The sequence below is a fragment of the Tauraco erythrolophus genome, chromosome 8 (assembly GCF_009769465.1).
Source record: "Tauraco erythrolophus isolate bTauEry1 chromosome 8, bTauEry1.pri, whole genome shotgun sequence".
NCBI lineage: Eukaryota > Metazoa > Chordata > Aves > Musophagiformes > Musophagidae > Tauraco > Tauraco erythrolophus.
This window is the reverse complement of record NC_141472.1, coordinates 37,276,932-37,292,827: the sequence shown is the minus strand read 5'-3', so window position 1 is coordinate 37,292,827 and position 15,896 is coordinate 37,276,932. Positions and strand designations below refer to the sequence as shown.

The window sequence follows — 15,896 nt, the reverse complement described above, 5'->3', positions numbered from 1 at the left end:
AGAGCCATTCGAGCTAAAGCAGTGCCCACGCCAGCGCACCCAGAATAAAACGTCAGTCCTCCCTCCCCTGCAGCCCCTCTCTCAAGCACACTTTTTTCAATTTTCTACTGGAATGAAGTTGAGATCCTTTAGCTAACCATGATGGGGGATGTCCTAACTCATTAAAAAAATACAAAACATTTCACCCAAACAACAGAAAAAAAAGTTTGATGGGTCTGGGAATTTTCTACAAACTATTCTGTGCAATCACCTTCAAATCACTGTAGAACATGAAATTCATTTCTCTTCGCAAACAGATGAAGGAATCTGAAGAGTTACACTGCAAATGTTCTTATAGGAAAAAAAGATCAGTTAGCTGTTTATGCTGAATCCCTCCTCTCTTGGTAGATAATTCTGCCCAGCAATGATAGCTCTGCCTGCAGTGAAAAACCTGGACAAAAGTGCAGGAAGTAATAAGTAGCTCCTCTCAAAACTACTTACATCTTGTCCTCAACCAAAAGAAGCGCTGCTGCTGCTATAGGCAGTCTTTACAAAGCGCAACCTGCCCCTTAATATAGTCTCTGCAGGGGCAGATTCTTCTGTGAGTTGGGTGGGATCCGGCACAGCTGAACAATAAGAGGTCACCTTGGAAAACACAGTGCTTCCTTCTTCCATCAAAAGAGGGGACCAGAATATCATTTGCAGACTCCATGGTGAGACATTCAATGTTATGCCTAAAAAGCAAAGCACATGATCTAAATCACAGTGGAGTTTACAGGAGTTCAGTACAGTTTTCATCCTTCCTTGCTAAAAATAAAGTCAAATGCTATATTATATCTGAAATCAAGTACACTTAGAATTGCAGATTTCCTGAACACGACTCATTTTTTTGCCTGCGCAGATTCTCTCTGCAGAGGGCAGTGCAGCCTTCTCAGCTGTACTCTGTTTCCTAAAGATTAATAAAAGAAGTGAAAAGGAAAAAAATGCTTTTGACTGTTCCCCAAAGCATAATACTTCAGTACACTACGGGTTTCTAGTAAGCCAAAACCAAAGAATCTGAAATCCGGAGATGTTCCCATTGATTTCAGCAGGGATCTGCCCTGGCAAGCCACACCGTGCCAGGCAGCCCTGGGAAGCTCACGGTGTGGTGAGCCAAACTGGGAGGAGGAGGCGATGCTGCCGTGTTCCTGCAGAAGCCGGGCAGAGCAGGACCCGCTGCTCCAAGACACCAGCTAGCACTGCCTGGCTGGAAAAAGGAAAATTCGAGTTGCCATTTTCTGACCACAAAGCTTAAGTACAAGGATAGCAATTCCAGCAGAGCCTTGTTTTTCACTTAGTCTGGAAACACTGGTAGCTTTCAGGTTTTAACATTTTTTTTTTTTTCCACAGAATTCTAATTTTGTCTAGACAGCAAGAAAAGAATCCTGACAAAGTTTTTACATGAGCTGCTTCTGAACTCCACTGGAAATTACAACTTTTCAAACAAAATACAAAAATAAAAACTTTCTACGATTTAATTTAGCAAAAAGTGGAGATAAAAAACCTAGGAAGCAGATTCCCTAGCAGCCATTTGTTGGAGCCCAGCTTTGAGTGCTTTGTTTTCATTCTGAAAGGAACACAGATGTATTCCCAAAGAGACAGCACCTGAAAGCAACATTCATTTCCTTGATGCATAGCCGGTGAGCTTTAGAAATTGGTACTAAGACCTCTAATGTACAAGGGTTTATAGTTCGTTACCCAGGACAATACTGATGAAAGGTTTGCAGAAACAGTGATGCCAATTGCCACTGAATATGGATGTTTCAATATGGACGTTAATCCTGACCGAAGAGGGAGCTCAATAAATAACAGCAAAGCACCACTTTGTAAGTGCTGTATTTAAAATCACGTGAAGAACTGACAGAAATCGCACAACGGTACAGAGTTCTGTTTCCTGCAACAAGACGCATTTCATTTCCGATCCCGCTGACCCAGCACAGGTAGGATTAGCGCCAACAGCCGTGCAAGATCACTGCCTCCCAGAGGGACACGTCGAAAGCTGTGGAATAGTGCACCTGCTCAGCCAGGGCTGCAAAGGGTCCATCCAAACACAATTACAGTCCTGGCACCTGCGATCCCTGCCACACAAGCATCTTTGCTCAGTGCAAGCAATCCAACAGCAAAGGGCACTACACTAGGAGATGGAGCGGGAAGGAAGAGATGTAAAGGTTTCACCTCGGTGCTGGACTCGCTGCAGAAACACACCCTACGTGGAATGGAGCTCTCCACACAGCAGGAACTTCCACTGCTGCGAAGGACTGACAGCCGACCTCACAGCTTGCTGCAGCCAAACGGACAGTAACTTCTCATCTTCCCTTCTCACAGAATTCGTACACCAAACTTAACGTGTGGCAAAATCAATGCAATAAAGAGACCAAATAACATGTTTGTGCTTTTAAGTACTTACCTAAGCAGAGCTTTGTCCTTGTTAAGATGCTGGAAGAAGGAAGGCTCACAGATGAGCTGGCTTTCCTGACAAACTTGTTTACAGGATTTTCCAGGTTCAGCAATTTTTACTTGAAGGGCACTTAACGGAGGCCACATCACCTGCCCATGACAGAAATCCTGCAGGGACAGATCATATTTTATTACAATGAATTCAGCCCCTGACAGTAATTTTCTCTATTAGTAAAATAACTGGTTATTACCACCCAAACACCCATCTTGCAGCTCACTTTGGTTGTACCAAAATCAGTAACTTAAAGCACATTTAAAAAAAATATTTCTTTTTTTTTTTTTTTTAGCATGAAGGAATTACCACCTTCGATTGCTACTTGAAACGTGGTAGTATTGTTCTTCCCAAAGAAGCTTCTTCCCTACCTTTACTTTTTTTAATTTATCATAAGCAACTCTAGCTAGTCTCTTTACATCCTCACACCCAACCCAGATAGCACAGATGCTATCTCTAGATTGTCTCTTTTTCTCCCTACACTGAGCTCCACTTCCTCCTGTATTGACAAAAACTCTCAATTATAGCTAACTCAGGTAGAAGAATCAAAAGAAGCAGAGATATTTTACAGGCTATGTCATCAATACAGCAGCAAAAAGCATAAAGCCTTTATCGGCAGGAAACTGGAAATGGCTGTTATGTTAACTACACTCCTGATCTGAAGCTGTCATTCTTTATTACTGTCTGAAATACTGTTCTCTTTCGGAAACACAGGTACAGCAGCACGTGCAGTGCTTTTGAAAGAAATCCTGGAAGTTAATTGGCATAACAGAGATACAGGCTATTCCTCTCTCTCTTCTGCACCAGCCAGAACGAAAGGCAGAGCTGGCCGTTGCAACAGATCTGGCCTTGGGCTGAAGTCCAAGCAAACATACAGCTTCGAGAAATCAGTATCCCATATAAATCTCTTGTAGTTTATTACTCTAACTCAATATCTCCCGCTGCTCTCAGCTGGCAATAATGCATGGAGACCAAAAGTCCTTTAAGTAACTGGTTTCTAAACCATTTAAAGCTTTATCGATTGAAACTAAATACTTGAAGAGGTTTTAGCCTAAGTGCAATTCTACCACAAAAGTATCTCTATATTTACGTGATACTTCATGATCCAAAGATTTTTTTTGTGTGTACACAGCTAAAGAAGCCGCATATACACTGAAAAATTACTTTGTCTTTCTGCTTTGATATAACATCAGAATAAGGAAGGTTCTTTCTAAATCAATCAATAAAATAATCAATCAATAATTTTTTAAAATAATAATTTTAAAAACTGCTGTAGCTCCTGAAATTCAGAGAAGTATATCCATGTTTGCAAAAACATATGGTAAATCAGACACTTCCAGATGAATCAGAATCCAATGGCAAACAGAAGCAGAACGAATATTCTGGTAGCCAGCCCTCTGTCTTAATTTCTAGTCAGTTTCTTTACACGTGAAAAAGCCCATTGGTGCTGTTATCTGGAAGATGTCTCCCAAGCCCCACACAAGCCAATCTCTTAAATCCACGTGGACCTATCAAGGGAACTTCACCTGAGCAAACAACTGCCCAGATAAGGGCTACTATTTCTACTTGAACAGTAACAACACTGAGAAGCTTTAAAATGGAGAGGGTCCTCCTTTTCCAACGTAAAAGATTCATCCACAATAAAAGTTCATACCTGTTTTTCAATAAATGCATTCATCCTCTGAAGCATTCCCTCACACGTAAATTCATAGGGCAAATAAGGGTCAATCTGGGAAAACAGAGTGTGTTAAGGTTAGAGGGGTTTTTGTTTAAATGTACTGTGTGGTGCACTGTGGTAGCAGCTTGCATTCCAATACTACTTTACAGCTTAAGTAGCAACAATAAATGCAAATAAAGTCATTAACAAATCCCAATTTCACAAAACTATCAGCAGTTCAATCTGATTTTTGCTCCTTTGTAAAGGCAATAAAAGTTGCTCAGTGATTATCTTTAGGGAGACTCAGGGTGTACTGCAAAGCAATACATAGAAAGCCAGTCTGAGACCCTATGAGATTCCAGAGCTCCTGTTTTACCTAAGTTTCAGTTCTGGAACTGAAATGAAAAAGAAAACATTATGACAAAAAGGAAAGTGATACCTTTGAAAATTACTACAAACTTTTTTTTTTGTTTCCTTGAAGTACTCTCATTACAATTCCACTCTGTAAGTGCACACGCACTTCAGTGGCAGTTATGTGAAGGCTACAAAATCAGTCAAAGGAGCTGAGCATGTACGTGGGCAGCCTATAATACTCTAAGAATCAACAAGGAAACTTCCTCACTGAATGCACAGAAAATACAGATTGCTGTATAATTTACACAGGAAATTCACATTTCTGTACAAATTCGCACATGTTCATTTTTTTTCAGGTAAAAATCTGACATATCCAGTACTAAAACATGATGATCAGATACCACAGAGATATAACAACAATTTTTTTTCCCCAATATCTATCCAAAATGCAGCACTCTGCTTTAATTAGATCAACATTAGGAAGCACTCTACACGTAGTACATAATACACCCCCTCAAGCACTGATGACAAATTGAGGATACATTTCTCACCTTTTGATTCAAAATTGATTTCACAGCCTTCTCAACTTCAGAAAGATCATTGATGTCTACAGTCCAGACATGGGGCTTCCCAATGTAAACTTCGGCATAGGGATGCTGAGATGTCAACTGAAAGGCAGAAATTATACTGGTGAAAATTAATGTGTCAAGTTGTCCTTCCCTCTGACTCTCTTCCCAGGCTTTTTGGATGAAATGCACTAGGATAACGCAAGAATTCAGCTGGACACTGTCAGTGTCATTCCTTCCGAGTTATCTTTCAGATTTCCCCTATTTAAATTTAAAGAGTGAATTTAGTCGAAAAACTGAAAATCAGATAATAACGCAGATCACAAGTAACATCTGTGCACCTCTCATTTGTGGCTTTGATCCTCGTAATGGCCTCCATCACAGAAGACCTGGTGCTTACTGCAATCCCTTTTACAACGTGACCCTGCTTCCCCACAGCTCGCTCGCAGAGCAGCCCTGTTTCCATAACGCGTAATTGCTCGCGTCCCGGTTAGACCTGCACGACTGGCTTCAAGAGGTGTCATCCTCGCCCTGTCTCACCTTCAGACAACATCCTCACTCTGTTTCTCCTTCAAATTTCAAACATTTCCAAGCTTCTGTGAGTAGCAGTGAATAAAGAATCATTTCTATCACTTAGATGGATTCTGACTCTCACTGCTGACAGTACAAGAGTGATTTGACCTCATTAAGAGTGTTAACTGGTATTTTGCTCACCACTTTGTCAGAAAACAAGTTCAATAAAGACCTAAGTAGATAACTAAGAAAAGTTATGTTAGAGATTCCTTTCAGAACTAGCAGGACAGCACTAAAAGTAATTTTTGTGACTGGTTGCACAGGAGTGAGAGAAACATGCAAATGAACACATGGAGAGGAAGTAAAAGCTGCAGAAGAGAAGAGTGTTTCACAATGGTATCAGAAGAAATACAAAAAAACCCTACAGGATAGAGTATTCATAGACAATTTTTATACACCTGCCTCTTTATGCAGGACACAAAGCAAAATCTAGTCAGCGCAAAAGACCTGAAGCAGGAAACCTTATCTGTTGGAAAGAACCTTCTCCTGCACTGGGCATACGCTGTACTTTCTTCCTCAAGCGAACGCATGAAACTACTTGAAAAAACTTTTGCCTATTACATTTTGTTTGTGGACAAGAGAAGTCAGCCTTATGGGATCAGCTAGCATAAATCTGTGCTCCGAGACCAGTGCTCCAGGGGACTCCGCGGACTCCCACCTTCGGTCGCAGGGCAGCGTGGCGGTGAGGCTGGAGGACTGCAGCTGCCGGGCCAGTGACCCAGGACACTTCTGCACAGACACTTTCCGTAGCTGCCTACATGCACTTGCAGGCCACTGCACTGCGCTCCCATCAGTGTATTCTAAATTCCTCCAAAGAGTCCAATGCTTCCCAAAGACCGACATATTCTAACCTTCCTTCAATAGTATTTCTACTGCCACTAAAACTGTATGTACTTTGAAATTTGGTTACCAAGACTGAGTTCCCAGGGCACTTATGTCTAGACTTCAGATGGCAGAAGCTACATTCCTATTGCTTTCAGTAACAACAAAAAACCTTCTATTGCACCTTTAAAAATATGAACATAAAACAATGTTTTAAATTCCACAAAGGTTTGGGAATTATGCCTTAGATCACACTTTCTCTCTCATCTCAGACAGAGAGATGGCAACATTAAAGCCAGATCTGATCTGGAAGACAAACAACTAAACTCAGACTAATAACTTTTAATTATTAGGAGTAACTAGCAATATATTTTTATTGCACCAGTTATTCTACATCTATACTCTCAAAAAATATTAGGGCTATTTCCTAATACTGAAATGCTTTAATTAGCTGAGGCTTTGCTTTGGATATTCAGGAGATACTCCTTCTGTCTAAAATCTATAAGAGTTCTTATAAATAGATTTGGAATTAATTTCTAATTTCAGGTCTTTTTTTTCTCCTTCCTAAAAGCAGAAAATAAAGGAAATCGCACCCACCAAGTACACATTTCAACTAAATTTAGCATAAAATGTTTTCTTTCTTTAGAGGAGGGCAAGGAATGGAGAAGAAATATTGGTACAAATACTGGTACAAAATAAGATGCTTGTTTGTGATTTTATTTTTTTTTTTCCTGGCTCTTTTTCCACCAGCAAAATCATGTCCCAAGACAAAACAACTGCTGATCTAAAATTAAAATTGTCTTTTCCAGTTTTTGTACAGAGTCTTCACTGCAGGACCCCATCTTGGGGGCAAAGAGGAAACAGTTAAGTCCTCCCCGCCCCCAATAAATTCTACCTAGAACAAGACAGAAATAATGACTTGCAATGGTCACTTTACACAAGTACTAAACACAGACTTTATTTATCTACGGATAACCAATTTACAGAACTACACAAGCCTTTTTTGTTCTCCTTTAACACTTGAAAAGACTGAGAGAAGGATTTAAGGACTTTCTTAATCCCAAAGAACCAGCACATGGATTACTGGCAATCGGATCTAAATGCAGTTGTGAAAACCAGTTAAAGAAAAGGTTACTCTTAGGATAGGTCAGCAGAGCATGTGAACTCAGCAATATTCGTGATGAATGTTCATTTTTCTGTGCAAGTCAGGTGCACAGCATTTCTGTTAGTCCTGACACATGCCAGTGGGCTTTGGCACGGCATTCCAAGAACTAAAATTCCTAAGAGTTATGTGGATCCAGATTATTTACTGAGCCTGACCAGTTACAGTGCCTGGGCACAGAACACCTGGGAACGAGACAAACAGCCGAGTGACCCACAGAAGAAAAGCTCTGAAAGGTGCCAAGCCCAAGGAGAAAGTTTAAACAGATGTTTTTTCCCTCATTGCCATCTCCTTTGTTAGCAATGCAATCTGTGAGAAGGGGCGAGGTTGAACTCGTGTCCTGTACAGGCTGAATGTATAACAAGCTGAAAGGCAATTACAGTTCTGGATCATAAAATCATAAGGAATTTATGTTCCTGGTTTAAAACAGGAACCTCTTGCTTATCAACTAGCTGGTTCTGCTCAGTATGCAATTTATATAGCCCAAGTGTAACTTGAATTGGAAAATACGGCTGTGCACAGTCATCGTCACCTAAGTGTGACCAGAGAGATTTTCCTTCAGATAAGCATGTAAAAAACCCACGTAGATACACCTATGATCAAGTCATGGTCACAGGTAAAAGCACTAATGTCAGAAACAGCTACATGACTGTTAAATGCTTGCAAGTGGCATAAGCTGAATTCTACCTACACCGAAGAAGAAAAATATTCCAAAGTCAGTGCCAGGATGAGGGGCTAGTTTACTCAGCCTCCTTTTTCTCTTACTAGAGTCTAAACACACTGGCTGATTTAAAAGCTTGAGGTTTGGTTTCCGTGTTCTCTTAAACAGTCGGTTCTCCAAACGTCTTCAGTGTTTAAACACAAACATGGTGGGCTGTGACCATTAATATCTCAGCTCAACAGTGCCTTGAGCAGGTCTTTTCTGGGGAAAAAAACCAAACAAACCCAAAAGACACACAACAACCCACAAATGACATTTTTGTAATTTACTTAAACACCTATTTACTTCCTGCACAGTACACAGTAATGTTTGTTTCTTCAACAACATAAAACCACTTTCAAATGACACATCATGTATCAGATGACACGACCTTTTCCTGGGCAGAACACCAGGTTTTCAAGTGAAACTTCAGTTATGATCTATCAATACGAGCTAGCAGAATGTACATATAGACAAATCTAGAAGTAAAGCTCAGCAGTACGTTAATGAAAAATTTTGATTATCCTAGAAAAATAAAGGCTGATAATCCCATCAATGGCTAAAGAAAATGACACTTGCACACATTTTGCAATGTTAGTCCTCACAAACTGTGAACATTTCTGCCATTTTTCCTATATTGTGTTACTAAAAAGAAATCCGCAATCATTTTCCGTAAAGAAACTACCAGGATTAATAAAGTTTACCTCTCGGAGAGTAGGTTTGCCTTTGAAAAATTCTGTGTTTTTGCTACTTTTCGGTGGGTTAAATCTTAAATTTAGAAAAGCACATCCATTAGCAATAGCCTCTAAAGGAGCCGGCCCTTCATATGGAAATCCGAGACCAACGAACAGCTGAAAAATAGAAAACAAAGACTATCTTAATTTTTGTTCTTTACAAAAACTGAAAACTAGGAGCTAACTTAAAATAAACAATAACGCATTCTAAATGTACCAGCCTGAAAAAATGTAACATTAAGAAGAAAACGGGAGAAATTCAGCCGCTCACTCCCTCCTACCCAAGCAGTAACGGAATGTCCTGTAAAACACATTTGACAATAATCTTCTGTAATGAGCCGAAGTGGTTTTTCTTGGAGTCGAGGCAACAACAGACTCTTTCAGGGTTTTTTTTTGGAAAAATAAGTTATTTGGTGTTTTGGTTGGTGTTGAAATGAAACTGCTGGGGCTCTCTTGCAGGTACAGGTTTTACTGCAGCAGCCTCACAGAACAGCTGCACTACTGTTGCCCCCTCTCTCCCACATCAGCTAACCCGCTGGTTTTGCCCATTCGAACACGCTCCTGCCAAACCGATTAAGTCTTCTAATTAAAACAGTAGATGGCAGCAAACATCAGCTGAAGACACTGTACCTGGGCAGCAAGAGCCTGCACAGGATTAGGAGGGTTCAACGCCTCCAAGGTAAATTGAAGGAGGAAAAATGCATCACAGAGCTATTCTCACATCAGCCGAGATTACAGGGGCTCTAGAAAAGGCAGTGCTTTTCTCCAATGTAAAGAAATTTAGTATTTTCCCAGAGGCGTCTGGCTTTTGTTTGGATCTTGACCCCTTTCCTTGCCCACCATAATTAAAAACTCTGAATTAAATATAGGATTCTTCATCTTCATTTGATTTTGTATGTACAATGGGAGAATTGCAAGCTCTGATTTGTAACAGAAATTTCTCAGCACTGCTGAACGACTTAGAGTGTGTGTGTGTGTATATATAGATATCTACTGCTTTTTTCAATAAAATAACAAGCAATCTTAGTAACAACTAGGATCACATGTTCAGGACCTAAGTATTCAAAGAGGTCAAATTGTACTATTCTGCATTAAATTTTCTGCAACATGGAAGTGAACTCTAGTAACAGAATATTCGAAATTGAAGGCCCTTTCTAGGAGTTGATCTTAGCATTGATGCGTGAAGCTGTGGTCAGTATTGCCGTGCACAGGCACTGCAGCATTGATCCTCTGACCCATGGCAAAACCAGTATAAATTCTGAGTTGGCTCATTCTAAAAAGAAAGTTAAAACTTCTCAGCGTAAGTTGAGGACATACAGTTTGCCCTGCATGGAGCTGACTATTGTTATTTCAGTTTTCAATTTTCAGGTTAAAAAAGTCATCTACTTGCAAAAAGTTTCTCAGCTATCTCGCAGATTTAAATCCTACAGGAAGCTCTCCAGTGGCTGATAAAAAACGAGATTTGGAAGACTATCTCCACTAAAGCTAGATTAACTAAATTTGTGGTTAATATATGGCATAAGATACAGTATCTTTCAGTCAGAAAAAATAAGTACTAAATTTCATCTCAAAAGAGGCTTAATTTAAAGAAAATTAATCTCTTGAAAAGAATGAATTACGGACATGAAACCATTTAATGCAATCTGCACACATAATGTTATTTATTTAAACTACTCCTTAGTTCAGGCAGAAAACCAGCTGAGAACCAGCAATTAAAGCCATCTGAAGTATCAATTCTCCTATGATCTTGTGTTTGTCTGTTATGTAGAGAATGCTGGTTTGTTTGCTTCATTTTTCAGTTTTTTTAATAAACTGCTGCTGTGCACTGCTGAACAGTTCTGTGTCTGACTGGTCCGCTTATTTGGGAGGAAGCTCCGTGGGGAAAGAAACATGGTTTTATGTTTTGACAGCACAGAGCGCACTGTCAACACTTAATCTATAATAAATAGCTTACCACCTGTTCCGCATCCATTTTCCAACCTTACCTCTAAGCAGCACCGTATCTTTGAAGAAAGAAAGAAGGATGTATCTGATTGCTAGAACAGCGCATGTGTTGTGTGCTGCCTGTTGGCCTGAGGTTGCAGCTTGGTTCACAGCTGCCCGCAGCCCCCCCAGCTCCTTCCTTCAACCCTCCAAAATCTTCTGTCACTCTCCATCGCACCATCATCAGGCCAGCCAAAATCCCCAAACTGAATTTAGACCCTGCTCCTGAAAATTGCCCTTTATTAACGTTCCTTGGTTAGGGAGCCGGTATTTTTTGTATGGGATAAAGAGTAAAACTGAGGAATATCTTAATTGCCTCCAGAAAGTCACATTCATCATGATTCAAAAAGCAAGCATCAGTGAACACAGGTCATTTCTGTAACTCATTCTCATGATGCTCTAATTTGCTAATCCTTTCAATGACATGCAGCTTGTTATTTCCTGAAAGGCTAAAACAATCTGTCAACGTACTTCCTAAAAGTATGTAACAAATGCTGCAAGTCACTAATGGAAAAGGGAGGGGAAAAAAAGAAGTCGAAATAACAGACAACAATTTTCATGTACCAGTGAAGTAAGCACCCAATCCTCGGTACAGCTGAGGCTGTGTGGAAGACAAGGCACACTCCCACAAAACCAGTAGAGATTTAGAACACTATTTTGTGACACAAATGTACAACGTTGCCTCCACCACATCAGGTGCTGACTATGGCTTTGAGGGTGCTCTCTTACTGGACACTCTGTCTGGTAACAGAGCCCACCACCGAGAGGCACCTTCACCCTATGGCTGAAAATCTATAACGCAAAACTCCAAATTTGAGAATGTTGGTAATGTAACTGTGGGTAGACATGGCTCAACAATGTTAGCCCTGATCTTGCTTTGTTAGCTGCAGCAGAATTGCTATGCAGAGTAGAATTTCTTCGTGCTTTACTGGTTGATAAGTACTTGAAACCATCTCAGTTTCTATACGTGGGCATTTTTCTCACCTTTCAAATATTTCTGAAAGCCAGAACCATTATTTTTCATACAGTGCTATAAATCAGTACAGGCCACAGTAGGCTCTGTATGCCAACGCCCCATCTGATGAGATGATTGCCAGGAGAAGTTTACAGTGTAAAAGTATATCTAAAGGAGATAACAGCAAATAAATACAGATGTAAAACGATCACGGTAACGGCGGTGTGGTTTTTCTCTTTAGAACCATTTCCTTGTTTGCAAGGTCTGCCACCCAGGAGAGTCTGTGCCTGTAGGTTGGCATGAATCAAAAAAGGGGATTCATATCTGCAGTCTCACTTGTGCAACTTGAGTACCGGAGGTGTTGAAACCCTTAAGCAGAAATACTTTGGGTTTCGTAAGAAAGGCTCCTCAGGAACCTTTTCTGCCTTTGTAGTGAACTGAACCCCTGGTTTGGAATTTCAGGCTTTTGAGTTGGCCACCCAGCATCAGACCAGCCAAGACACCATTCCTTTCTGATTATAATGTAGGCAGTCCTTTCACAGTGTAGTAGCTAAGTGGAAACTTCTCTGACGTGAAAAGTGCTTCACAACCACTCCCATGAAAAAAGTGAGGTTTCGGTTTAGTTTTTTGAAAACTACTGACTTTCAGTCAACAGTAAGCCCTGTATTTGTGGAGTTTATGGCACCAGATCAGACTATTATTAAAATGAGTATGTGAACAAACAGTCTTTTTAAATTATAGCCAGAAGTATAAAATAAGGAGTGAATATTTTACTTCACTGACTGTACTTCTGACTACCTGAATATTTAAGAGAAAAATTTCATATTCCAGAGACTAAATGACATAGTTCCATAAACAGGAGTATTTATCTTCTCCTCTCTCCTTTCTAATGTTATTGCACTTTATCTAACTCATTCTATGGAGTTGGCAGGTTTATCACCATTTTTGTATGCCTCCTCACTGAACTTATATATTCTCTTCCGAAGTAGAGAAAGAGAAGTGCAGCAAAGGTGTTGTTAACTATCTTGATATATTTTTCTCATGAATATAAAATACTTTGTAGAAAAGTCAATCCTTTTGTGATTGAAACAACTTTAGAATAGAATCACTAGTTAAATGTCCTTTCAGCTGATTTTGTGAAGGTTGTGGAAGTAAAAAATACATTATTTCATAAAAGGCAATGCACAAAAAAAAAGGGGGTTGCTTTCCTATTCCTGCTTATCCAACATTGCAACAGGATTTCTCCCAAACTGTCTAAACAAGGTGTTGCTTCTGCTTTTATTAATCATCATTCAGAGATTGTAAACTCTTGTAAAAGAATTTGGGCTCCCTCAAAAATTCACAATGACTCCAAGTAAGAAGTTGCATCTGAAACTTTCTCGAAAGGTGGAATATTTCTCAAGAATTCAGTACTGGTTCTTCCAAGAGAGTCTGGTCCAACTCCTCCAGCTGCCCACTTGGCAAGAAGCCACCTAAGTTGGCAGGAAGGTTGCCAGCTCGCCTACCCTATTTTCCTCTGACGTGATGAAAGGCTTTACATCTTCTCATTAGGAACTGTTGACATGTCTCGTTTTCGTCATGCACTACACAGCTGAACTAGCCATGATGAATCTCAAACAGTCCTCTCCTGCTTGGAAAATGCACTTATTCTGAAATGCGTTGCTTTATAACACACACTAGAATGAAGTGACAGCTGCATGCTTCTGAGAATAACTGTGTCCTATACCAACTACTGCAGAGAGACCAAATACATTTTGGGAATACAAAATGCTCTAGAATCATGACTGAGCCATCACCTATCAGTATTTTGCTGTCTAAGGACAAAATGAAGAAGTGCAACATAATCTGACGCTTCTGAGTACACTGAACTGTGTCATTTGTTAAATTATTATTTAGCTCTGACTTTCTAAAAACTAGATCATTTGTCAGCTGACCTAACAAAAACTTGCTAACACAATGTTGAAATCACAAGCAATGAAAGACAATTCTTGCCTTTGGGTCTGAAAAATATATGCTCAGAAAAAGAAAAATCTGAAAGTTTCTGGAAGCTTAAAGACAAAGTTTGTTGCTTGGTGACAGCAAGCAGCAGGCCTGGATAGTTCACGTGGGCATTGTACCCACAGATGTTACCATCCCTGAGTTACGGCTCCGATTATTCACACACTTTGAGCACACTGTCTAGTGACAAAACCCCATAACTAAATTCATTATGGGACCCTGGTCACGTTTCCTAGTGATTAAAGTGATTATGATTAAAAATTGCCCTTGAACACCACTGGATGCATGCGTACACATCTATGGGGCTCCTCAGGGCACAAGGCTCCTATTCAAGTCAGCTGGATTTTTGTGGAAAACCTGCACTTATTTTTATTCAATCCATGATCCATTTGATATAAACACAACTGACCCACACACGCAGCAGGTAGCCAGTAGAGAGGGGTGAATGGTGTTTTAAGCTATGTTAAAGTATTGTCTCTTAAAAGATATCAACATTTGCAACTATGAATTCACAGGAAACAAGACAACTGAGAGCAAGTATGTCTGTTGATCAACACTGAGGGACAACCATGTGCTAAGGCAGAACAGCCAGTATACCTACGAGATACTAAACATTAGCTGGCAAAAAAGCCCCAGCAAACCAACACGGAAACCAACCCAAAAATCCACCTCCAACTGAAAAAGTCCAAACAAATTAGATGGTAAATCTCAGTTTTCACTTTCAGTCTCAGGTTGCTGCAGCTTTACTTTTTCTAGATATATTTGAACAAGTAGGTATTAGACAGGACAAATAACCAAAATTCATGATGCAGTAAGCCGTATTTCATTTCTTTTTGTTGCAACATCAGAAATACATTCCCATTTGCTTGACAATAGCAAGTATTAAGAGAAGCAGATGGACTCTTAACTGCTTATCATCAGGTCAAAGTTTTATTAGCCTGGCTGCATCATAAATAAATTATTTTCCTTAAAAGGAAAACAGCTTTTGTCATTTGCAAAGCTGCTAACAAAAGTTCAGAAAAGCCATATGAAAACGGTGTTTGCAGACTTAAAAAAATAGTTTATTAAGAAAGATTGTATCAGAAAGATAATGTGATAAAAACATTCGCTTCATGATACTGAGTTCTGAAACACATTGATGTGTTTCTCAGTGCCATCTACTAAGAAATGCAGCAAATTCTCAAAGGATTTTCCCCAATGCTAGGAAGAAACAAAAAAACAACAAACAATGCATAACAACAGTACAGTAAATCATTAAAATCTAAAATGCTTGTAGGACTCTGAAATCAGTACAGTGCAGATCCATGCATTTCACAAAAATACAGTTTGTGAAAAATAAGCAACTTACTGATCTCAGCAGTACTTTACAATCACAAGATAGTATCTTCCATCTGATACTGTAATTACTAGTCAAAAATCAAGTGAAAAACTAGTCTGGCTACTTCCTGTGTCACAAAACCCACATAACTGCACTGTGCTGGCCTGCATAATGTGTCTGTATCAACTTGAATTTGACCTAAATTGATGGGGTCCTTACATTACATCTTAGAGGACAGTAAATATAATGAACAACAACTAGATGAGCTATCTACTTAATCCTGAAAATCAAGCCTTTTAGGGTAATACATGTAAGATGGCTGATAAAGAATTAGAGGAAGATTTACTCAAACATCATTATTATGGACTATACGTTGTAAATGACAAGGACTTCAGTAATTCAGTAGGAAGTCCATTAGCTTCTTTTACTATTCCAGTGAACAGAACACTTTTTTTTTTTTTTTCCATAAAGAAGTCACTGTTTGTGATTGGGGTTATTACAATGTCAAATATTCTTCCCACGTTAGTACTATGATTAACACAGTGATTTCATACTCCACACACGCAAACGCCGTGTAATCGCAGTATTATCTATGACGGAAGTAAAT

At 39.6% G+C, this 15,896-nt stretch overlaps 1 protein-coding gene across 1 annotated transcript in view; it reads right to left on the bottom strand.

Annotated features, from left to right (window-relative positions):
- Positions 1 to 221: 221 nt before the first annotated feature.
- Positions 222 to 15,896, bottom strand: part of MGAT5 (alpha-1,6-mannosylglycoprotein 6-beta-N-acetylglucosaminyltransferase) — a 76,344-nt gene continuing 60,669 nt past the window's right edge. The window contains exons 12-16 of the mRNA XM_009984222.2: positions 9,006 to 9,152; positions 5,030 to 5,146; positions 4,122 to 4,196; positions 2,426 to 2,583; positions 222 to 713 (exon numbers count right to left, since the gene is read on the bottom strand). Coding sequence (XP_009982524.1) covers positions 515 to 713; positions 2,426 to 2,583; positions 4,122 to 4,196; positions 5,030 to 5,146; positions 9,006 to 9,152 — 696 coding nt within the window. The 3' untranslated portion in view covers positions 222 to 514. The remainder of the gene's footprint in view (positions 714 to 2,425; positions 2,584 to 4,121; positions 4,197 to 5,029; positions 5,147 to 9,005; positions 9,153 to 15,896) is intronic.